The sequence below is a fragment of the Gaeumannomyces tritici genome (assembly GCF_000145635.1).
Source record: "Gaeumannomyces tritici R3-111a-1 unplaced genomic scaffold supercont2.3, whole genome shotgun sequence".
Lineage (NCBI taxonomy): Eukaryota > Fungi > Ascomycota > Sordariomycetes > Magnaporthales > Magnaporthaceae > Gaeumannomyces > Gaeumannomyces tritici.
The window spans coordinates 903,522-926,855 of NW_008804547.1; the positions used below are offsets into that span (position 1 = coordinate 903,522).

Consider the following 23,334-nt stretch of genomic DNA (forward strand, 5'->3'; position numbering starts at 1 on the left):
TGGTTTGACCGCGGAGCTGAGTTTAGCCTCGTCCAGTCGCGGTTGATTCCAAGTCAACCTGCTACTGTTTTCCCGACCGGCCCAGCCCACCCGCCGACCTCCATCCCCCCCTTCTCCCGGACAGACAACACCCCAACCATGGACTACCAGAACCGCGCGGGCTCCAAGTTCGGCGGCGGCGGCGTGGCGTCGCAGTCGGCGACCAACGCGGACCGGCGCGAGCGGCTGCGCAAGCTGGCGCTCGAGCACATCGACCTGGACAAGGACCCGTACATCTTCAAGAACCACCTCGGCTCCTTCGAGTGCCGCCTCTGCCTGACGGTGCACCAGAACGACGGCTCGTACCTGGCCCACACCCAGGGGCGCAAGCACCAGACCAACCTCGCCCGCCGCGCCGCCCAGGAGAAGCGCGACGTGCGTAGGGACATCGACCCCCAGACCGGCCTGCCCGTCGGCGTCGTCGGCGCCGGCTTCGGCGCGCTGGGCCTCGGCGGCAACGGCAAGGGCCGCCGACCGGCCGTGAAGATCGGCAGGCCCGGCTACAAGATCACAAAGGTGCGCGACCCCGTCACGCGCGCCGAGGGCCTCATCTTCCAGCTGCAGCTGCCCGAGATAAGCCGCGACGCCGCCGCCGCCGGCGGTGGCGGCGGCCCCAAGTGGCAGGTCGTCAGCGCCTTCTCGCAGCGCGTCGAGGACCCGGACCGCAACTTCCAGTACCTGCTCGTGGCCGCCGAGCCCTACGAGACGTGCGGCTTCAAGATCCCGTCGCGCGAGCTCGACCGCCGCGAGGGCCGGACCTTTGAGTACTGGGACCCCGACGCCAAGGAGTACTGGATCCAGATCATGTTCATGACAGAGCGCGAGGAGCGCTTCAACGCCGCGCCGGGGCTCGTCGGCGGCCCGAGGTGACGAGGTTTTTCTTTTTCTTTTAAAACATTGGGGGATAACAGCAAAAAGGAGAAACAAAAAAAACAAAGCACTCGTGCCCGGCAACATGGAAAAAGTACCCACGGCGGCGTATTTTGTGCTCTTCGGACACCGACTCAACCGAGAGGCTAGCCAACATTCAACTTTTCCGCACCCACGCGTCTTGCGACCCACGCGACTGCTCGTCCTCGTTGGGGGATAGTGAGCTGGGGCCTTGCCACAAAAGGTATCTTCGCCCGTCGCCGACGCCGCGTATGGACATCACTAGACACGTTCCCATAGGCATTTTGAGTAAAGTCCGCATCGAGACTTGAGACACAACTAGATTAACGATACCACAAGACCACGCCTCAAATGCCATTTTTTGTCATATTTGACTGTACAAAAACCAATATCACCTGCTTATAAAAGCTGCTCAGCAGTTCGCATGCACAGGGCCTTGCCTTCACATAGAATCAACCCTCTATTCCAAGGCGAATCTCTGCCACATTACAGTAAATGCGGAAAGCGACCAACTCAAAAAGGCTGTGCGGCGGCAGAAACAGGGTGCCGACGCTGCGCATTTCATGATAATATTGTGCCCAGCTTTGTTCTCGCCTTCTAGATCTAGCGCTTCCCCAAAACCACAACCAGGGCGCCCTCGCTTTGGGAACGACCCCATTTCCTTGCAAAGACGCAATTACCAAGCCCCGCCGAGGCACGCTCATCGGAAGTTGTTATCGAACCGCTTGAAGGTGTAGCCGATGAATGGCAGGCTCATCTCGGGGGTCTCCTCCTGGCCCCGGGCCTGAGCCTGCATCTGCTGCGCGCGGAGTACCGTGGCATTATCCGTCTGGTCGATCTCGTCGGTCGGGAAGTAGGTCGTGTCGATGTTGGACGTGAGGCGCGGCTCGAACGGCGCCCGGATGCGCCGCAGCGTGTCGAACTCGACGCCCCGGAAGAAGGCGTGGCTCTTGATTTCGTGTGCGCCACCTCGTCCCAGACGGTTCTCCGTGTTGCACACCATACTGCGGCCTACTTGTCAGCATTTGAAGTCCTGATAACGTCAACGGATATAGCGCTCGGGTCTCACCTCCGGATCAGATTCTCGGCTTCGGCGCCCAGCTGGATGTCGTCCGGGAAGTACAGACTCTGTCTCCAGTTGACGATCTTCCTGTACGTATCGTGGCTGTCCTCGGCGCAGAATGGCGGCCAGCCGACCAGGCACTCGAACATGATGGTGCCCAGAGACCACCAATCGCAGTCAAAGCTGTAGCCGTGTCCGGTGAAGATCTCGGGAGCAATATAATCAGGAGTTCCGACGGTGGAGTAGGCCATCAACCGCCGCGATCGCCTCCAGTCATTGATCTGAGCTCGGTTAGAAACAGTCAGGTTGATCTGGTCGATGGCTATCGAGTTGCGATCGCCACGGGAGCGGTTGGATTTGCCCTGTAGCAGCTGTTGGTAGTAGTTGTTGTCATGGAGCTTGTGGAAGCCCGTCGACAGGCCAAAGTCGGTCAGCTTAACGTGCCCGCCCCTATCGAGGAGGATGTTGTCCGGCTTGATATCTCTGTAGCGTTTGATGGTCTGATCAGCCCCTCTTCTCTTTGTTTTCTAGTGCAGTATCAGGCCTCGGGTTCCTCGCCCAGAGACAACTCTAGGACTTACCGATGAATGAAGCCCAGCTTGTGGACCGCCTCGATGGCCAGCACGATTTCGGCAATATAGAAACGAGTAATATCCTCCGAAAAGATCTCGTACTTGATCAGCATCGTCATGAGATCACCACCAGGCAAGAACTCCATCAGCATGTAGAGGAAGTTGGCGTCCTGGAATGTGGTGTAGAGTTTGACGACCCAGGGGCTGTCTGATTCGGCCAAGATGTCACGTTCGGCACGCACGTGCGCGAGCTGGTCCTTCTTGAACATTTCCGTTTTGATCAGCGACTTCATAGCGTAGACGCGGTTGTCGGCCCTCTTCTGCACCAGCTTGACCTCGCCGAAGGCGCCCTTGCCGATGATCTTGATGGTGTTGTAGTTCTCCGGCTTGTCCTTGGTGCGGAGGAATCGGAGGTACGAGCCCTCCTTGCGCCCTCCGGTCGACCAGATCTGCTCTTTCCTAGACTGCGACTGGTTCGGCTCGGAAAGTTTGGCCTCCATTTCGCTCTGTCTGCATCACGAAAGGAAGGGCAGGTTAGCAAAGGCGCCGCGGTAGAGCAGGCGCACGCATGCGCCATTCCTTGGCTCGCCATGCGGGCAGGGGGAGTTTGTGGTGGTTGTGAGGCTGCCGCACCTTTGGTTTCGCTCTCTGGCGCGGCGGACGCTGTCCTTGAAGAAGTCGGCGGCAAGCTGGGCGCACTTCTTCTGGTTGTTGTTGGAGTTCGGGCCATACTTGTCCGGATTGCGCTCCGGCGCCTGCTGGAACTCCATGGGCGGGTGCGAGCCAGAGCCAGGCATGGGCGCGTTCATATAGCTAGGGTATGGCTGGGGCTGGCCGGGGGCGCCGGCAGTCCGGGGTCGCTGTGCCGGAGAGGGGCCGCGGGAGGAGTAGGGCGTGCGCAGGTTCTGCTGCGAGAACTGGTGGGCCAGGCCGGTGTTGGGATCGTTGGTTCCCGGGGTGCCAGAGCGGCCTTGGTATTCGGAGCTGGACTGCTGGCCCTGCGGGGGCTGGGAGGGATACTGCGACGGGTACTGGTTCTGCGAGAAGTAGCCCGAGGGTGCGTAGCCGGTCGAGTAGGGCTGGCCTGCCGGGGCACCACCCTGGCTCTGACTCGACGAGATGTGCGACTGGCCCGAGGGAGGGAAGACTGGCTGGGGGAAGGTGGAGGGCGTGGTGGGATAGGCACCACGGTCGTTGGACGGGCCGGTGTTGGCAAAGTTGAGGTACAGGCGGTTGCCCTGGTTATCCATCGCGCCGAGTCGTGGGCACCGAGTCGGCCTCACAGGGAGCTGGGCGAGAGATGAGAAAGGAGATTCGAAGGCTGCAGTGCTTGTGGCCCAGATCCAAGTCGCAACTAACCCCGCCGCTGGCAGAGAAGGATGGTGAGAAAGAAGGAAGGAAAATGTGAGCGGAATGAACGGCTCGGTGGAGTAGTGATTGGCGAGGGCGGCCGATCTGTCAACGGGCAGACTGGCCGGGGGCGCGTAGTAGAGGGGCAAAGGGAGGGTTGGGAAGGCGGGTGTTGTTGTCGGTCAGGCTGTTTTGTGGTGGTTATTGGCTTGTGGGGAGGGGTGGGATTGTTGGCAGCCAGGGAGGGGAGAGAGGCCAATAGGGCCGACACTAGCTCTGGATCAGCTTCCGCCAGAGCACCAGACGCATGCCAGACCAGATGGCAGGCAGCCGAACATATAGAGTACCTGCGGAGGGCTCAATCAATACTGGGCCTAATTTGCAGTCGATCAATGGCCCTGCGGTCTTTCGCGCCGCTGCAGCGAATGCAGCCGTCGATCAGCTCTGGCCAAACGCAGCGAGGTCGACACGACACGACACGACACGATGCGACACACGACACAGAGCAGGCTAGGCGGCAATGGAGGTGTGCACTGGCGGGATTGGGTGAAACAGTAGCACGAGGACGAACGGGGGAAGTGAGAGAAAAAAAAACCCATCCCCCAAAAAAAAAAAAAAAACAGCCCCTTTTCCACCCAAGAGTGAACGGCAGTTGACGACAAGGGGGCGAGCAGTCGGTCTGGCTTCAACTCTGGCTCAGGGCCTCCACCGGCTGCGGTGAGCGAAGCAGTGAAGCGCGGCTCGGCTCTCAGTGACGGAACCAGATCCCAAGCCGGGCTCCCTGTCCGTCTGCCAGGCCCATCCTGGCCCGCTGCTCCCACGCGAATTTCAATGTTGCTGGTGCTCGATCGAAAAGGCCGAGTGTCAAGCCCGACTGCATTCACCTGCGTCCATGTCCATATACGCCGTCCTCCGTCTGCCAAGCAGGGCCGCTTCTGTGCTACCATGCAGCCCCGATTCCGTTTGATGTAGTCGAGACGATCCAGGATGGCTCCGGGATGGCCGCACACCCGCACTGTTGGCACTATGGGAAGCCGGCTCGACTCCCCACCTGCAGCCACTCCAGCTCTCGACCGTGACAGGGCGACCCCACTGCTCGACACCAGGACCATGGGACGAAGGCTCTTCCAGAGCCCGTCCAAGTCGAAGCAGTGCAACCAGGTCGCTTTCACCGCATCGTAGCCCCGGGTGCTACCGAGCGACATTCCGTGCCCGGCGCTGCTGTGGCCTTCCCTGCAGTGCGCCAGGCTTCTTCAGTGCCATCCAGCCTCCTCCCCAATGCCATCCCTGTCACCGCCGCTACCACGGGCAGCAGCCAAACTCGCCCTTGATCCCGCGCCCGTCTGTGCCTCCCATGTGCCCCTTCCATGTGCCCCTTCCCATGTACCCCAAACTTGGTCTGATATGCCCGCTACCGTGCCTGCATCGTCGAGGCGGGCATGGCCAGCCGTCCATAGTACAACGCTACGTGCAGTCGAGGCTTCTTTTGGAGCTCGCTGCTAGCCAGGCCCCGTCTCCCGTCACGCTAGCGGACGGAATGAGCCTGGGCCCCTGCCCCACATTCAACTGGGACAATGGTGGGACGGGACCCACACGGACTATCGCAGAGCTTATCGGTACACCACCACCGTTTGCATGCTAAGCTAGTAAATTTTGTCGAGACGAGCACCTCAGTCACAGTGTGGCGGCCATGGCTAGCGAAAACTGCCTGTGACCGACTTCGATACTCGGCAGCAGTATCAAATTCTTTAGGAATAGGTGGCTCATCTAATTATCTGCCTGTCTGGACGTCATAACACACAATGGCGACCAGCCAGAAGCCCTCCGAGGTATGTCTTCCCCTCCCCTGCCTCCAAGTTTGCGCCCGCTATAAGTCGCCACATGAATTAGACGTCATTTTATGTATATCCCTTTGCGCATGCTAAACACTTTTCTGTCTAACTGCAGGGGAACCGGGCGCTCCGCATGATGGGCCTTCCCACGCTGCCCAAGAGGCTCCCCTCCCGGAACTGGCTCATCTTCTGGGCCGTGGCCACCACGACGAGCGCCGCCATCATCTACGACCGCCGCGAGAAGCGCCGCGCCACGGCCCGCTGGGCCCGCGCCGTCTCCCACATCGCAAAGGAGCCCCTCGCGAGGCCCACCGACATGCCGCGCCGCCTGACCATCTACCTCGAGTCCCCGCCCGGCGACGGCTTCCGCGTCGCCCAGGACCACTTCCTCGAGTACGTCAAGCCCATCATCGCCGCCAGCGGTCTCGACTGGGACTTTGTCCAGGGCCGGCAGCAGGGCGATGTCCGCGCCGTCGTCGCCGAGCGCGTCCGCCGCGCCAGGAGGGCCGTCGAGGTCGACCTCGGCGGCGGCGGCGGCGGCGGCTCCGCCCCTCCTCCCGAGCCCGAGGTGCCCACAGTCGAGGACCTGATCGAGGCGAACCGCAGGCGCAACAACGTCCGCGAGTTCGACGGGCCGAGGGGCGACATCGTCATCGGCAGGCACACCTGGAAGGAGTACATCCGCGGCCTGCACGAGGGGTGGTTGGGCCCCCTGACCCCGCCGCCGGAACCGCCAAAGATCGAAAAGGTCGAGGCGGCCGACGAAGAGGGCGGCGAGGCTAGCGAGAAGAAAGAGGAGGAGAAGAAGCCATCCCGCCCAGCCCAGCTCCGACCACACAACACGCCCGAGCAGTACCCAGCGTCGCCCCTCCCAATGCTCATCCCGGGCGAGCTGACCCCCGCGGCGCCCATACGATTCCCCCACTTGTTGGGCTTCCTCAATACGCCGATACGCCTGCGTCGCTACTTCGGCCGCCGGTACCTGGCCGACGAGATCGGCCGCGAGGTGGCCGCGGTCTGCCTGCTCACATACCGCGACTTTTCCGACGACGAGCTCCGCGACGCACTGGCGTTCGAGGAGCGCGACTGGGTCAAGAAGGTCTGGAAGGAAAACGAAAAGAAGGAGGAGGACAGCGCTTCGCCCGAGCCGCCGCGCGAGCGCATCTGGCCATCAGAGGTCGTCCTGGATACGCGCATCTCCAGCCGCATGAGGAGGTTCGAGCTACGCCCTGACGACGAGGCCAGGGCCCGACAGATCGTCGTGCCCGAGGAGGAGATCGAGGGCTGGACCAAGGGCCATCTCCGGCAGCTGTGGCGCTGGACGGCACGGACGTTTGGAGGTTCGCGGTCCAAGGGGCCCAATGTCGGCAACATGGACGACGAATGAGACATGAACAAGAAAAGAAAAGTGAAAAGAAAAGACGTGAAAGCCACTCCCCGCTCAACATGCTTGTGGGGGTCATAATGGGCTCGACAGAGGGCGGCATCTGTACTATACTCGCTTCTCACAGGGGGCGGGAACCTTGTATACCAAAACTGGGGATATGGGGGGGAGTCCTGGAGGCCTTGTTCAAGGTCATAGTTTCAAATCTTGTTTGTATGACAGACTACGATAGACGGCGTTGTTAGATACTCTCCCAAGCGTATAAAAAAAACATGTATGAGGGCCACACCTACCTAATCCGAATCATCATCAGACCCGTAGTCTACCAGCCCGAGGCCCGGCTTTGCCGAGGGAGGCGCGGCCACCTGGGTTGCGTCGGGCTTTGGTGGCGGTGTCGGAACCGCTTTTGCCGCATCAACCCCCGACGGAGCCTCACCCCCAGCCACCGCCGCCGACTTCTGCTCCTTGCCCGCCGCAGACGTCGTCTTGCGCCTCACGACGCCCCTCAGGATCCCGGCACCCCTCCCGCCACCGCCGTCGTCCTTCCTCCTGCGCTTGCGCCCGGCAGCGGCCCAGTCCTCCTCCGCCGGTGCATCAACACCAGCGCCCACCGCCGCCACCTCCGCCTCGGCCGCCGTCCTCGCCGGATCCTCGCCCTCCCCCTCCCGCACGACGCCGCCGCCCCTGCGCCGGGCCTCGCGGAACCGGTCGAGCCCCTCCTCGACCTCGCGGCGGGTGCGGTCCTCCTCGCGGCGCGTCGACGCCTGCACCTCGTGCAGGAACTCGACCTCGTCGTCGTCAAGCGCCCGGAACTGGTTCTTGATCTTGTTGGCCTCCTCGAACGCGGCCTGCTTGGCGGCTGTTCGGTCGTCACATGTACGTTTTTGTGTGTGTGTGTGTGTGAGAGATGCGACCCGCGTGGCCCCCGGCACAATGAATGGCAAAAGGATGGAAAAATCCGAAATAGGGGGGAGAGGGAAAAAAAAAAAACGTACCCTTGTTCTCCTGCAGTATCGCAAACAGGCTCTTCTCCCCGCCCTCGGCGGCCCGCCGCGCCTCGGCCTCGCGCTGCCGCCGCTGCTCCTCGAGCTCGCGGCTCACCGCCTCCCACTCGCTCTGCCGCTTGGAGCTGCCGCTGCTGCTGCTGCTGCTGCTACTGCCGACGGCGGCGGGCGCGGGCTCGGGGGCCGAGGTGGCTGCGCCGCCGCCGCCGCCGCCGCCGCCGGGTCGACTGGTGGCCGTCGGGTCCGCGTCGACCGCGGCCGACGACACGGCGTGGCCCGTCGCCGCGTCGATGGCCCCTGCCGAGACGAAGCGTGACATTGTCCACGTGGGGTTGTTGCGTGGATTGAACGGCTACCTAGGCTACTAAGAAAATGGTAGGTTGTCTCGCACAAGAAAAAGGGTGAGGAGGGTAGTGGTTAAGTTGGTGTGGCTGGAGCTTCTTGGCTCAATCTAGATTGACTTATTGCTACGGACGCCTTCACACAATCAGAGACGCAGGGTGCACGGCCTCCCGCCGACATTTTCCTATCCACCCCGTCTTCAACGCAGAAACGATGGAACAACCCATCATGCTCATCACAGGACGGGGCTCGGCATGTTTGAACCGCAAAGTGCGTTCTCATGTTTTGTATTTGCTGTACTTTCTGGCCGACTTTTCTTGTCCAATGCAGAAATAATACTACAGGCAGCCGAGGCCTCGACCATGTCCGTTCCTTCCATGGCGCCGCATCTTTTGGCTCTTTGCTCTTGATGCTCGCCTGTTTCCATCATCATGCGGCTACGAGGGAAACTCCGCACAGAATGTGCCATGCCGGAGTCGCTCAGCCACCTGATGTCCGAGGCAGGTACTGATCATGCGGAAACTCGTACAATAGCCACGGCATCCCTCCGGGTTAATCAGAATACACCTCCCTCCAATCCCATCCGGCCAAATGTTCGTAAACTCGTGGAATCGAAAAAGAAAAAAAAACGGAAAAGGTGAGGGTATGAACGACAAAGGAGACGAGCGAGATGACAAGGTCAGTTGCGAGGCAGCATGACCAAGTCAAGTCAACCAGGGGGAAAAAAGCTTTGTCAGACGCAAGTTGGCAAGCGGAAAGAGTGGCAGGTGATAGAGAGGCCCGTGTGACATCACCACTCTCACCTTAACCACGATGCAGGATTGAAAATACCACAACAACACGGGGAAACACAGACGATGAGCTTGGGCAGGATCGTTCTTGTCGCCGAGTGCCGACGTGTTGAGCTCGGGTGGCCGGAACTATCCCGACCAGAAAACCGAGAAGAAAGCGTAAAAAGACGCCAAAATGCGTCAAAAGGAAACCCGACCCTGAAAACGAGCAGAAAAAAGAGTATACGGACAGACACCCCAGCCGACAAAGTAAAAGTATAGACAATAACTCCAAAGGAAACCGCCCCTGTTTTGACCATTTTATCGAATGCGGGAAGAGGGGAATAAACGAAGAAGAATCAAACAATGACACGTTGGTTTTCGTTCGCCAAACACATGGCAGAATGAGGGATTGAGCATACGAAGGCCACATGCGAGGCCTCGAACCCAGCCAGCGTGGCCAGTCGCTCAGAACGAGAGCTTGACCTTCTGGGCATATAACGTACTTTCTGGTTGCGTGCGTGGGTGGGTCGACGTGGCAGAGGACGCGAACCGAGAAGGTGTGCTCCGAGACGTTGAGTTGGGGTATAACGCGTCGCGAGTCCACGGATGGAATAAATGCAAGGCAAATGTGCCTGACAGAGCTGGCTTGTTGGGCGGGGATGGTGAAGTTGCTTTTGGTCGAGTAGAAAACCGTCGCAAGTAGAAAGAGAGTTCGTGGAGGAGGGCGTAGGGCGGCGTTGACGTGTCCGGAGAAGGAAAAGAAAGAAAGAAAAAACGAATCGTCCCAAATCTTTTGTCTTGACCGCCAGGAAACCGTGCAAGTAATCAAATGGTAAACCTCCGCAATCTAGGTGGCGCGAAAAAAAAAATCCCCCAGCTGAATAGCAGGTATTAGATCCAGAAACGCCGAGCAATGGGATATATCACCAGCCCGTATACCGAGGGCAAAAAAGAAAAGGGGAGTATGAGAAAGAGGACAAGATCATTAGACGAAAGCCAAAACAGCAGTTGCCGCGTCAGCCTGATCCGCTCGAAAGCTCCTGCGTGGTGGGGAGCTGCTGCGAAAGTGTCGCAAAGACCCCAGAGGCACGAAAGCCGTCGATGTGGCGTGAAGACGATGTTGGCGAGTCGCAAGCAGAATGAAAGGCCATAATATGGACCGCAGGCAAGGAAAGAACCGGTGATGCTGAGATTAAAGGATCCCTCCACCCATCTCGTCGGTTTGGACGAAGGGCGATGGTCGCCTGGGAAACCAGTGAGGAGGGACCCTGGGGGTATCAGGTAATGCAGATGTGTGAAATGTGTGTATCGTTCTTCGCGGAGTGTGTTGAGTGAAAACTCCGTGGTCAAGCAAAGATGCAGAAAGTGAAAATTCGATGTGACCTCCACTCGGACATGAGCAAGTCTCAGCCCATGACTGTCTGGCCGTAGCCGTGTGTCATGCCGAAATAGGTTGTCGGCTTATGCTGGGCAGATCCCACGCAGTTGGCACATGCGCAGTCAGCAGCATTGGCGTCCCAGATGTTGTGGCCGTAGCCGTAGTATCCGGTGTGCGCTGAGACAGGGTGCCGGGAGCTGTGATGGTAGGTGGGGCGGGCAGAGGACTGCTGGTACGGAGCCTGTCGCGAGTATGTCCCCGACGAAAGACCACGAGAGAACCAGTCGTTGTATTGAGCGTTGTGGCTGGCAGCCGAATTGGTAGTGGCCGAGTTGAGATACTCGGGTGTGCCATAACCAGAATCGGGCGGGGTGAGAGGCATGTTGCACGGGGCTTGGTTGGCGGACCAGCCACCCATGCGAGCAGCGTACCACCCGTCTTGCACAGGCGCGCCGCTCTGCGGCGACATCTCGCTCCGCTTCAGGTTCAAGCTCTGAAGACGCTCATACTCGGCAACCTGCTGCTGATGCCACGTGGAATAGCCGGCGGTGGGGCGTGTGTAGACATCTGTGTCGATCCGGAGACCAGATGGCATCAGGCGCTCGCGAGAAGCCTGAGCCTTCTGCCTCTCCTTGGTGGTCTGCCACTCCTTCCAGCTCTTGAGCCAGGCGCCGTAGTCCTTACTCTGATCGAGGTTGACGTAGAGGTTCCAGTTGATGGCAGCCAGCCACTCGTGCTCAAGAGTGTTGAGCTCCTGCACGCCGATGCCGCTGACCTCGGACCAAGAGCGGTTCTGGAAGGTGTTGTCGTCGAGAAACTTGCTTCCGAGGAGGAAGGCAGTCGTCAACATGCGCCAGACTTGTCCCTCAGAGATGGTGGGACGCTGGCCGCCAAGGCTCATCATGTTGATACGCTTGGCCATGTAGTTCATTCCCAGAAGAATGGTCGTGCTCGGCAGGCGAGTCGACGTGAGGATCTGGGAGACGAATTTCCGGAAAGGAGCCGAGACGGCGGCGTTGCCAAGGGCAAGACGTGTGGCCATCTCGGCAACATATTCAGCCATCTGCTCGACCTCATAGTCGAGCACGGCGCAGACACCGCCAGGCATGATGGGCAGATTGGCAGTGAAGAAACTCGGGGACAGGCCGGCCGAGTCTCTGGGAGTAGCTGCCGATCTTGCGACAACTGCAACAACTGAAAATGCGGCACAACAAGAAGGGATTAACCACAGCTTGTCGGCTTGTTGTTCCGAGGCGATGAGACAGGCGAGCCGTCAAGGAGACGAGGTAGAGACCGAAATTTATCTAGAAAAGCAAGCCATAGATGAGGTTCTCCAGAGCGATGCTGACTAGAGATACTTCAAGTGATGGCGGCAAGAGTTTGTCGAGGAAGAGATGATCGACGATCGAGAGGATGAAATTAAAATCGAGGCCGCAGCGGCAAGACAACCGATCTCGATATGTCGGTCGCTTGGTCGTACAGCACGGGAAAGTCGTCGGAGTCGATAATGAGGGAGATGGTCGAGGGGGAATGATGGCCAACCGAGGTGTTTGGCGAGAGTCGACAAAAAATTAACGAGAAACGACGCGCTTAAATGGAAATATTGTCAGTACGGGGTTTCTTTCAAACGCCGGACAGTTCCCGGCCGACGACGTGTAGCCAGCCTCTCGCTCGCCTTCCGGGGATCAATGATGAGTGTGATGGCTGGGTTTCGAGTCAAGAAAGAGGTGCGTGGAAGAAGGCAAGAACGTGTAATGGGCAGGGACGCCCATAAGCAGAAATACAGCACGTTCACAGCCTAGTCGGCGAGGTGAGGAAAACAAGATTCCACGCCACGCCGCTTGGACGCCTTGTTCTCGTTGTGTGAGGGGGACCAAGGTTCAAAGGTTTGACTCTGCGCTTTGTGTTCGGACACAAGGTCGTCAATGTGGCAGGGAATTCCTGGGGTTGTGACGATCGTGAAAGAGCAAGCTCGGCGGGCGTAAGAAAAACAATGGGAAGGGCGCGGCGAATCTTTGCTGAGGCGGGCCAAATGAGGAAGGAAAACAAGACAAAACGTGATTGTTTCGGGCGCCCGTGGTGGTAGAAATCTCGAGAAGACGTGGGCGCACAAGTGAGCAGTGAACACTAACCTGGCGGCAACGTATGCGTCGTCGATGGTCGCAAATGGGCGCAGGCCTCCTCCTCGATCGGTCGGCTGGGCGGTCGGTCGTTTGAAGTAACGTCCGCAGCAACAAACCAAAGATTCCACGAGCTCTCTCGGACTTGCACAGCAATCAACAGAGCTGAAGCGGTTGGCCCAGGTCAAAAATTGCAGTACGCCACCGAAATCCAAAGGGCCGACAACACAAAACTGAATTTGGCCGTCGTCGTCGTAAAGGCTCCGAAAAGACTTTGCGAATTGTCGGATTCGGGTCGGTCGAGATGGTGAGGGAAGACTGGAGTCGGGAAAGGAGAGGAGGAAGAGGATGCGAGGAGAAGGTGGGTAGAAGATCGAAAAAAAAAAGCGGATGGGAAGGGGAAAAGAAGGGGAGCCCACACCAAGGGTCAGGGTGGTGATGACGAGAAGCGAGCGCAAGCAAAACAGGCCCCTGGGGGGGTGCGCCGTGTCCGGGGTGGGTAACGAGAGGCCTGGGGCGTGGAAGGATGGGCGGGCTGGCGTAATGGAAGAAAAAAAAAAGTGGGAGGAGGCGGTTTGGATTACGGAGGCGCTCGGTGGTGCGTGCAAGCAATTCCAGTCGCCCCCATGCGCACTGTAGTGGCAGCTGGTCGGGCGTCGGGAGTACACTGTGGACACAGGCCGGTGCTCACTTTGGCAGTCGGAGCCACATTGGGTCAAGTGCTCCGTGATTGCGTGTAGGAGGGCAGACAGGCGGTGGGGATAAGTCGCCTGTGAAATCAGGAGCTGTTACGGGGGCGCCATGAACAAGGGAGGGCCGAGAGTCTGCGGGTAGGTGCGTCCAAAAAAAAGGGTTCCGAGGCCAAGCGGCTACCAGGAGGAGGTAGAGAGGGGTGCGTGAGAGGAGACGCACTCCCCCCATTCCCGCCGCAGACACGAAGCAAAGCAGCAGGGCGACTTCCTATTACCTAGGCCGCCCTTGGAATCTCTAGTGCTGTTTCCAAGCACGCCGGGCGACGGCATCCGGTGGCAAGGACGGGTTTTTGTTTTGTTTTTCGCTATTTTCCCTGGGCTTCCTCTTCCTGCCCCTTCGGGTTGCGTGCGTGAAAAAAAAAATTGAAAAAAAAAAGCCTGAGAAACAAAACAAAGCATGTCACAAAGCATTCGATGTTTGACGGGCGGCGTGACGTTCCATCCAAGACCACTCGACAGCGTGTGAGGATACCCGGTAGGGGACGCGAATCTCGTTTGGCGCGGACAGGCAAACATGAAGCCCGTCGCACATCCCGTCTTGTCCCAAAGCAGCAGGCAGCAGGACAAGGGTCCTGTGAGCCACCGACGGAACAGCCGCCCTGCGGCGAGCTGTTGGTCTCATCCGAGTCAAGGTTTTGATGGTCAGTCGTCGTCCGTCCGTCCCCCATGTGAAGACGTCTCAAAAAGAAGAAAGGGAAGGAAAAAAAAACCAGAACGGCCAGGGGCCAGCAAAGCAGACGCACACTTGTCCGTCGGTCAAAGTTGCGGCACTGTATAGTGGTACCTCGGGAGAAACAACATCTGTGCTGAGGGATTTTCCGTGCGGTGGTGCCCAAGCAATCGAGGTAAACGCCGACTCCATCCTCCGGCATGGCGAGGCTCCCATGCACAACGCGCCTCCATCATCTCTTGTCAATGATCCATCGGCAGCGCCATTTCAAGCCGACCATCGGGGCTTGCTATAACAAGATGATGTGTGTGATTAGCCTGGCCACCCCGGTGGGAGCTAGAGCAGTTGGAGCGACAACAGGGACCATCAACATGTCTTGCTGTTGTGCCTCCCTCATTTGCTTCATTTTGCAGAGTGATGGATGGATGCCCCAAGGAGGAGGGCTTTGAGCCTATTTCCACTCCCGAGCCGGTCCCTCGGTCCTGGCTGTGTGCACTGTGGTCCTTGATGCGTCCCTGATTGCTTGGTTTCGACAGCCAGTATGTTACAGTACCCACCGGGAGCCGTCACCATTTGGGACGAATTTGCTACCCGGCCCGCCAACCCAGGCCCATGTGAACAAGCAAGAAAAATTCGACTGGATGCAGGAAAGAGGAGGGGCAATAAAAGTCATTTGAGGAATAAAGATAAAAATAAATCGAACCCTGACGGTTGTCGAAATGAACAGCCGCACACGTATTGTGCGAACGCGCTCAACGCAAAGGAACAAATAAGCACGAGCATGAAGTCAAGCATGAGAGACGGGAGGAGGACATGCTGCACCAAATCCCCAAAATCCACGGCCATGCCGCATTCTAACCCCCAAGCGGATGGCATTTAATAGTGCAATAACATCGTTAGTGCATGTCAGACTCCAAAACGAATCATTTGTGCGCTAGCTTGACCAGGACGATGCGTGCGAGAATCAGGACTCGAACCTTGGTCGAATGGACCAAACATGGCGGCTACGAGGCATGGGGAGTGAATAATGCATATTGAGACATTCATGATGGCGAAACGGTGCGACCAGACAGCAAGATGGTAGGGCAAGAGAAGAAAGAAAAATCCGTCCTAGTTGGGTTTAGCTGCCGTGTGCACCTGTGCGTCGACCCCTTGGGTCAGTCAGGCAACGGACGAGTTATTATTATCCTCGGCCCAGCACACCTCCCTGTTTTGCTCAGTCAAAACAAGAGAAATGAAGGCTCTCTAGGTTTCCGCAGCCATGTCGCATCCCAACCAGCCTTGCTGTCTCGTATCATCTCTGCCAGGTGGCAAAGGGGACCCTGAAAAAAATCCTTGGAAAAAGGGGACGGCCTCGGGGACATGGAAAAGGGCACGCCTTCAAGGCACCATGGAACATCGAAGGCGGTGGTGGGTCTCAACTGGCAACTTGCTTGTTGTGCCTTGCTGTGCAGAGACGACGGATTTGATTTGCACCCAACCTTCTAGAAACCCTGCCACGCCTGGACAGGACCATGCAAGCCATGTTCACCGCTCCAGCCACCAGCCTCGACAACCCCCCTGGTGTCATGTGACCCGGGCGGACCCCTGTCCCGGGTACCAGCGGGCAGGGACCAGGATGAGAACCTATCACGAGTCAGGGACCAAGAAGGGGAGGGGGGCCCTCAGTAAGGAAAATTTCAATGTTGGGAAATTGCCCTGGTAAAAAACTGCCTGGCACCAGAATTGGTCGGCCAGAGAGGCTTGCCGAAATGCGCAGCCGGCGATTCGTCCACACCAAGTTGTGTTTGGGCACACACCATGTGGTGTGTCTCCAAGGGCTGCGGCCCACCAGTGGAGGGGGGAAGGCGCCCAGACAACTGGACTGAACACCATCGGACAATGGACCGCCATATGCAAGACAGTCGAGCGGGCAAGGGAGGAGGCACTGGCGGAAGGAGGAAATAAGTAAATAAATAAATAACAACAACAAAATGAATCACGGCGCTTGAAAGCTTGGGCCACATACACGACGGCCACCTCCTCCTGCCTTGCAAGGTCGATCGCCTTCCTCGACGATTGGCTCATCGCTAGGGTCTTTGCTCGGAAGAGCGAGCTATACCCAGCAGACGATTTCTGGTTGGTACAACCCAATCGGGTGGGGGAATGTAAGCACGCCTTGGCCGTTGTCGAGAATCAGCCCCGGGTGTGGTTTGTGATCTACACCCAAACCTCGGGTTGGTGGCAATTGCGCGGCATCGCGGAACGTCACTGTCTGCTGTCACTTAAATATCGAACGGATAAAGAGAAGCGACGCGAGAGGCGAGGGCAAGGAGGAGAGAGAGAGAGAGAGAGAGAGGGTGTGTGCACGGAGAATAACAAGCAAAAGCCGTGCCTCAGAGGTGCCTGGGTCAGCTTTGCCGGCCGGTTATTGGCCACAGCTCCCAGTCTCAGCACGGCTTTGCTCCGGCCAGGTCTAACCCAACCAAATGGATCGTCGGACGAAAATGGCCGGTCGGGATATCCCAAGCCAATCCCTCCGGAGACACCCCAATCGCATTTCGTTGTTGGGAAGTGCCAGACTTCCCATTACAGTGCCAGGCTCTCCTCATCTGATCCTAGGGTTGGCTGGTTGTGCTCCAGCCACGACAGCACCCCCTGAGAGAAAAAAGAGCCCGTTTGGTTCTCAGGACGGCATGGCCTTCCGAATCAGGCACGCACGCAAAGAAGACGGGAGGGAAGATAAAAATGAAAGCGAGCCCACGAGGGGCGTGTGTGGCCGCCCCTGGGAACCAGCCGACCATCCGAGGCCAGGACTTGCCGTAGGTAGCGGTTGACGCGCAACCCCCACTTCCCCCTCTTTTGCCACTCCAAATCGGGGAGGCCACAGAAGCACGCGCTGCAGCACAGGGCCACAGGGCACACAGGGCGTCAGACACCCCCAATCCACTTTGCGTGGACTCTCTTTCACTGGAGAGAAGTGGCGGCGAAGGGCTCTTCACCGCCATCGCCGTCAAACAGGGGTGACGGGGCCTTTGTTACCCACTTGCAGCACGGCGGGCGGGGGAACCGTGTCCCCCCCCCTCGAGATGGAAATCGTTGGCACACCACGATCGGACCCAGTTGTATAACGGGGAGAGAAAGAGAGACCAGGGACCGGAGCCTAGCACGCATACCTATGGGGAGACGACAGCCTTCGTGCTTGGCCTGCTGCTGCGCCCTGACGGGGGAGCTTCTCCAGGAGAGGTGAAGGTCGGTCTGACTCCTCCCGTTAGACACGTATTCCAGGCACGTAACCCCCATGCTATGATGTGTACCGTATACCAAGTCATCATCACCAAGGTTTGTGTCCTTTCATGGGTCTGGCCCGTCATCACCGCTAGAATCGAAAAACAACACATGGAAGGAAAAGTCGGGACGGGCATAGTGGAAAGATGCGCCTCGACCGACCTTTGCCACGCCAAAAACCAAGCCTGCATCATCTGCCAGCCGTTTTTTTTCATTTTTTTTTTCATGTTGGTGTCCAGCGTCGGCGCGTGGTTGGCCAGGCCGCGGCGGCGGGCCCCTGGTTGACATCAGCCTACCTACCACACCACAGCCAGCCGATCAATACAACCTGCCCGATGGAGCAGGCGTGTTTGCGTTCCCCAGCCGCCGTGAGCCAGCCAGCCGACCCGACCACCTCTAACCGGACAGCCAGCCAGCCAGCCAGACGGCGTTCAGGATCTGCCGCCCACGCCCCCCCACCCACACCCGACCACCCTGCGGGTCATTCAATCTTCAATGGAATATTTGCAGCGGAGCGGATGGAGGGGGGACCTCCTCCTCCCAAAACCCAGCGTGAGCGTGACGTGCTGCCCTACACCTAGGTACACGAGTGCTGGGGGCAAGACACGAAAGGCTAAGCCCAAGGCCAGCTCGTGCTGCGGCCTGGCCTGGCGGCCTGTGCTGAGAAAAGGCAGACAGGGCGGCGGCGGCAACTTTCCAGGAGCTCGGGATCCCACCGTCCTCCTTTATTTTTCTTCTTTTTTTTTTTTTTGCGACGACCAAGGACGACGACGATGATGTGGTGGCTTGGGGTCTCTCGACTCCGGCAGGTAGTCCCTGCAAGCAAGCACCGGCGTGCCGATTTCCGCTTCATCCCCGCCGTCACCAAGGATAAATCCATGATGCAGAGTCGGGAACTAAATGCCTTTTTTTTCTCACGCCTTGCCCTTGTCCGGTCTAGGCTGTGCTTTTTCTTTTTTTTTTGCGAGGGCCTGCTTGCTTGGCCTGCGCCCAGGGCCGACGGCCTGCATCGTCTCTCGACCTCAGAAAAGAGAGAAGAGACAGAGAGGGTCCGTTGCCGGCTGCACGGGCGTAGGTGGTCACAAACTGGTGTGCCGATATGCATGCACAGGCCCCCAGGGGAGAGAAACCCGTCGCTAAGGATGAGGGATAAAGTGCGGTTTTTTTTTTCTCTGAAAGACTTTTCTCTTCTGGCTCCAGACTCAGTGCCACCGCGATCGCACACGACGCGAGACCCTCAACTCTCCCTCACGGCCCACCAGAACACGCCAAAAAGTCAGGCGAAGGAACATGAATGCTCTCGAAATAACTCTTCGTCGATGGGGCCGCTGCCGCCGGCTGGTGGCCAGCCTTTCACTTCCTTCGTCAGCCTCAACTTGCCGTGAGCATGGCATGGAACCTGGTGGGCGCCCCGAAAATCCACCCATCAAAAGACCAAGGCGCCCAAATCGTTTAATGCGGATCACGACGACGTCCCCCTTTGTGATCCGTGCCTCGCCGGTCCGCTCCCTTCTTCCCCTATGAACAAATCTCACACCTAGCCTTTTGCAGTGTTCGCTTGTGCCCTCCCTCTCCGTAAAAAAAAATGGGGGGGTCTAGAGGCTGTGCCTGTAGCGCATGTCCGCCGGGGGGGCCTGATGTAGCATGCAGAGCCCGCCACCTGCCCTGTCAGATCTCCGTCATGGTTCCCATTTTGTTTTTGTTGTTTTTTCGCAGCTTCCGTTTGCGGGTTTGGGTGCATTACGAGACCGGCCTCATCGGGTGACGACGTCCCACTCAACCCCAGGAAACGAGCAATGTCCAAAGTCACAGCCTCCAAGGCAGACGACTGCGACGGGGGTCAGCAACACCAACCCTGATGGATGGGCGACGAGGACGGCGAGCGTGGCTCATGTCTGGACTCGCGTCAAGCCAGCCACCATGTCAACCCCCTAAAGTCTCCTTTATTCACGTTTCTTATCCCAAGTGACGCCGCCTCCTGTGCCACATGGCCAACGAAAGCGCTGCTATCACACTACCACCAATGGGCGAGGCCTGGCTTCTATTTTGTTTTGGCCCCCCTTTTTTTTTGTCCTCTTCCACTCTCTCATCTGTGCCGCCACCACTACTCAGATGACACAAAAAGAGCCGTAATCTCACGCCCGTGGCACAGCATGCAAAGAGCCCATGTCTGTGTTCGATGAGGTAGGTGGGTGGCCACCAGGTGCCTGCGACTGACCGCATAGTCCCCCCCTCATCTCTGCAGCAGGCATGCAGAGAACAGCATGTTGATCGAATCACATTGATGGAGGTGCGGCCGAAGGGTGAGGAAGGGGTAGAGGGAGATCTCGGTTTGTTGCATGGTGGTTTCTCTCTTGTTATTGCCCGCCTTCCCCTTGGGCATCAGGCGAGTAAAAGTCGACCTAAACCCCCACCCACCATCGAACGTTCCAGTCTCCAGCGCCCCCGTACATAAAACTTTGCTTTTTTTTGTTTTCTTTTGCTCTTGCTGTATGTATGCACATGGCAGCCCGTTGGGAAACCGGTCCAGGCGGGCCAATCGACTGTGATGTCTACAAGGACAGGCACGCATTAGCGCGGCGGCGAGCAGGAATGCGCGGAACAGGAATAATAAAGCAAAGCAAAGTGAGTCTTGAACCTATCCGGCATTGGACGGGGGGCTGCGTGTGAGCGCGCCCGCGCAAGCATGGTGCGGTGCGTATGTCTTCCAAGCTTGGATGGAGCCCGCCCCCAATTCGATGGTTCTGTGGTGTGATGTATTGGCTTAGCGCTCGCCGGACCCAGGCCTGCCTGCTTCCGATATGCCCCGGTCCTTGCCCATCGCGTTATGTGTGTGTGTGTGTGTGTGTGTGACTAACCCAGCCAGAGGTACCTACTGGACGGTGGTGCATCGTCATCTGGCTTCGCCCGCGTGCGCAATGCGAGCTGAGGGCGAATGGAGGGGCGATGGTGATCGGCTGGAGAATCCGTGACTGAGAGAGAGCCTACCAAACCCCTCCCACCCATGTCGTACAGCGGATTTGTTTTTGCTTTGCGCGCACACGTATCAGTACGGCACTTTGTGTCGAGCATGGTGATGATCTCGGGCAATCAAGGCGGGAAATCCAGCTTGAGTGTATGTCCGGCAGGTCCAGTCATGCTCGAGAGTGGTCCACGTTGCCTGCCCGGCCACGCCTGCTTAGCCATTCCAGGTACCGAGCACCCCCGAGAAGGGATCAAGGAACAAAACCCCGGGTTATGCCGCCCTGTGCCCGGGGGGAAACCTCCGCCGGGCCGAGAATTTCCATATATTTTGCGTTCGGCGGCACGGGAAGGGTTTATATACTTGTGTGCAGTACAGGCAGTTCTTTTTTCGGCTTTTTTTCTTTTCTTTTTCTTTTGGGGGCAGCGTTTAGCTAGCTGTCTGCCTCCCCGCCTCTACCGGATAACCCGGAGTTTGCGAATCACCCGACCGCCAAGTTGAATCAAACTGGACTGCACCTGTGGCAAAAACTCTTACAGTGGTTGCGTGTGTTACCTACCTGTGGTTTTCTCGAATATCCCCGTCTCGCGATTTTCGGGCCACGAGGTTCCGCAGGACAACACCTCGAAAAACCACATTATCCACCATGGACCTTTAACACAGCAACCACCATGACCTCTGCAATACACCAGGGAGTAGATCACAGTAGTTCGTCAGCCACCTAGTCTAGACTGGGTTGACAAGAACCAGGAAAACGCTCGTCATCCACCATCCACCCGCCCGCTCCCCTCCCTCCCAGCCGTCAGTCATCATTGCGCCTTTTTACGGCACATCTGCTGGTCTTTGCCCCAGACTTGTCCCCACCTAGAAACAAATAAAAAAAGGACAAAAGAACCCGACAAAAGACCCCGTCGTGTGTTCCTCCCCTCCCCCTCGTCCAAGGAAGGCGGGGCACGGTGGGATACTAGTACAAATGGCGCCGACCACACACACCCCGCTAGTGATGGTTTTTATTATTATTATTTTTTGCCGATCACGAGGCGCACGGCATGCAGCAAGTAGCCCATGCAGCAGCGGACTGGAGTCGTCGGCAATACATACTGCTAGAGTGAGTGACGGCGGCGGCGCGGGTGGACGGGGTGTGCTTCTGCAGAAAGAAGAAATCAGGTCCCACTCCTGGAAGTGATCTGCGCTTTCCTGCCTTGGAGAACAGCCCCGTCCATGGAAGGGGTGAGAAAGCCAAGGACGGGGCTGCTTATTCTTTTCACAACTGGACCAGATGGAGATGATGTGTGCAACGTGGGATGTTGTGTGCGGCGTGACACGTGATCATCGAACCAGATGTCATCGCAGACTAGAAGCTGCAGATATTGTTTCGCTCTAGACCGAGATATATCTGAGAAAGACGAGACGGGTATTGGTCGGATGAGCCTTTCCCGCTGAACACCCCCCCAATACGCCAAACCAAACTTGAATCCGTGATAAGAAATGCAACAAAAATCCCTTGACCCGAGCTTGGTCTGCTCAAGACATCCATTACCTCACCCCTCCTTCTTGGTTCCCGCGCGATGGCGTGGCCGAAGAAGAAAAAACGACAATCGGCAACGTCGTGAAGTTTCAATAGTGAAACAAAAACCTCACAGCAGTTTAGTAGACGGGACAATCGCCTTGTCGATGACTGGGTTCCTGCGGCAGGCAACCTCCCTTTCGGGCCCCCACCTGGCGTGCCACCCCTTCTCCCTCGCCACGGCCTCGTCGAAGGCGGCCCTGCACTCGGCGGGGAGCAGGTCCCTGACGTCGTCGGGCACGGCCGCAAGGCCCCTGAAGGGCGAGAGGAAGTCGGGCGAGTCGCCGCCGCCGCCCACCTCGTTGGGCCGCAGGTCGTACGACACCGGCGCCACGCCGCCGGGCGGCGTCTCGAGCGCCACGTCCACCACCCGAAAGTTACGCGGGATGTTGGGCGGCAGCGGCTTGAAGAGGGTCGCCGGCGGGGGGTCGTCGTCATGGGTGTCGAGGGGCTCGGCCGGCGCTGCCGGCTCCAGCGGCACGTGCTCCACGCGGGCGTGGGTGGGCTGCATTATGGCTGGGTACTGCATCACGTTTGTGTGCACGTCGTAGACCCCCGCAAGGTTGGCCTTGCGCATGCTGGTGAGAATGGCGTTGAAGTTGCTGTGAGGAGGGCGAGGAGCGGGAAAAGGTCAGCACGGCAGAGCAGGGAAGAAAGAAAAACCTAGTGTCGACCTGGCTTCAGGGGCAGGAATTACCTGGCTTCGCGGGCGTGCTCCAGCATCCAGTTGGTGTCGTTGACTGCGACGCGGCGCTTCTTGGGCGCGACGAATATGCCCGCCTGCTGCGGCACGACGGGGGCGGCCGAGTGGTACACGGCCGAGGCGCCGTGCCAGGCCACGTACTGGTTCTTGTTGTAGGGCTCGCCCTCGACGAAGTGGTCGTTGGGGTCGGCCAGCTCGCCCTCGGCGACGCCGTCGGCGCACGCCCTGGCCACCTCGTAGTCGTCGGCGACGCGGCGGCCGCCGACGATGATGAAGGCGCCGAACTCGCGGAAGACGGAGCGGGCCGTCACGATGCCGATGGAGCGGCCCTTGTAGCTGTGCGGGATGATGTCGCGCTCGATCATGTCGCGTTTCTCCTCGTCGTCGACGATAACCTTTGTCAGGCGCAGGTGCTTGGTGAAGAAGAGGTACGAGTCCCGGAAGCCGACGCAGCGGGCCGGCTCCGTCGACAGCATGTACAGGCGGTCCCCCTTGCCCAGGACCGTGAAGGTGCGGCAGCGGTACTCGCGCCCGCCCAGCAGGTTCCCGTTCTTGTCCACCTTTGTCTCGCCCTCGGGGTCCTCGGGCAGCGCGACCTCGTCATTGATGATGTCCATCATGTTGCCCTCCTTGTCGATCTGCTGCTGCGTCGGCGCCGCCGGCGC

The 23,334-nt window shown here is 58.6% G+C and overlaps 8 protein-coding genes across 9 annotated transcripts in view; 4 read left to right on the forward strand and 4 right to left on the reverse strand.

Annotated features, from left to right (window-relative positions):
- The first annotated feature begins 26 nt into the window (after positions 1-26).
- Positions 27-1,422, forward strand: GGTG_05389 (splicing factor 3a subunit 2). The gene has a single exon (XM_009223191.1). The coding sequence runs from the start codon at positions 139-141 to the stop codon at positions 907-909; it is 771 nt and encodes a 256-aa protein (XP_009221455.1). The 5' UTR covers positions 27-138; the 3' UTR covers positions 910-1,422.
- On the reverse strand, positions 1,209-4,537 carry GGTG_05390 (AGC/NDR protein kinase). Its single transcript, XM_009223192.1, has 4 exons — positions 3,199-4,537; positions 2,575-3,075; positions 2,000-2,476; positions 1,209-1,934 (listed from the first exon to the last, which is right to left on the reverse strand). The coding sequence occupies exons 1-4, from the start codon at positions 3,813-3,815 to the stop codon at positions 1,631-1,633; spliced, it is 1,899 nt and encodes a 632-aa protein (XP_009221456.1). The 5' UTR covers positions 3,816-4,537; the 3' UTR covers positions 1,209-1,630.
- On the forward strand, positions 4,400-5,595 carry GGTG_05391. 2 transcript variants are annotated; one of them, XM_009223194.1, is made up of 2 exons: positions 4,520-5,256; positions 5,373-5,595. In XM_009223194.1, exon 1 carries the CDS (start codon positions 4,903-4,905, stop codon positions 5,095-5,097), a length of 195 nt encoding a protein of 64 aa, XP_009221458.1. In that variant the 5' UTR covers positions 4,520-4,902; the 3' UTR covers positions 5,098-5,256; positions 5,373-5,595. The 2 variants fall into 2 exon arrangements, with proteins under 2 accessions (XP_009221457.1, XP_009221458.1); XM_009223193.1 differs by having other exon boundaries at positions 4,400-5,386.
- On the forward strand, positions 5,567-7,468 carry GGTG_05392 (mitochondrial import inner membrane translocase subunit tim-54). Its single transcript, XM_009223195.1, has 2 exons — positions 5,567-5,744; positions 5,863-7,468. Exons 1-2 carry the CDS (start codon positions 5,718-5,720, stop codon positions 7,132-7,134), a joined length of 1,299 nt encoding a protein of 432 aa, XP_009221459.1. The 5' UTR covers positions 5,567-5,717; the 3' UTR covers positions 7,135-7,468.
- Positions 7,185-8,612, reverse strand: GGTG_05393 (hypothetical protein). The gene is made up of 3 exons (XM_009223196.1): positions 8,127-8,612; positions 7,425-7,990; positions 7,185-7,354 (listed from the first exon to the last, which is right to left on the reverse strand). Exons 1-2 carry the CDS (start codon positions 8,452-8,454, stop codon positions 7,425-7,427), a joined length of 894 nt encoding a protein of 297 aa, XP_009221460.1. The 5' UTR covers positions 8,455-8,612; the 3' UTR covers positions 7,185-7,354.
- A 136-nt stretch (positions 8,613-8,748) lies between these two features.
- GGTG_05394 (hypothetical protein) lies at positions 8,749-13,231 on the reverse strand. Its single transcript, XM_009223197.1, has 2 exons — positions 12,761-13,231; positions 8,749-12,217 (listed from the first exon to the last, which is right to left on the reverse strand). The coding sequence occupies exon 2, from the start codon at positions 11,734-11,736 to the stop codon at positions 10,657-10,659; it is 1,080 nt and encodes a 359-aa protein (XP_009221461.1). The 5' UTR covers positions 11,737-12,217; positions 12,761-13,231; the 3' UTR covers positions 8,749-10,656.
- Positions 13,232-14,138: 907 nt separating this feature from the next.
- Positions 14,139-14,465, forward strand: GGTG_05395 (hypothetical protein; the record flags this gene model as incomplete). Its single annotated transcript, XM_009223198.1, has 1 exon — positions 14,139-14,465. One exon carries the CDS (start codon positions 14,139-14,141, stop codon positions 14,463-14,465), a length of 327 nt encoding a protein of 108 aa, XP_009221462.1.
- A 7,571-nt stretch (positions 14,466-22,036) lies between these two features.
- GGTG_05396 (chromatin structure-remodeling complex protein RSC7) overlaps positions 22,037-23,334 on the reverse strand; it is a gene marked incomplete at both ends in the record, with an annotated part of 2,767 nt that continues 1,469 nt past the window's right edge. Inside the window, 2 exons of the mRNA XM_009223199.1 lie at positions 22,037-22,568; positions 22,664-23,313. Of these exons, the coding sequence (XP_009221463.1) occupies positions 22,037-22,568; positions 22,664-23,313 (1,182 nt within the window). The remainder of the gene's footprint in view (positions 22,569-22,663; positions 23,314-23,334) is intronic.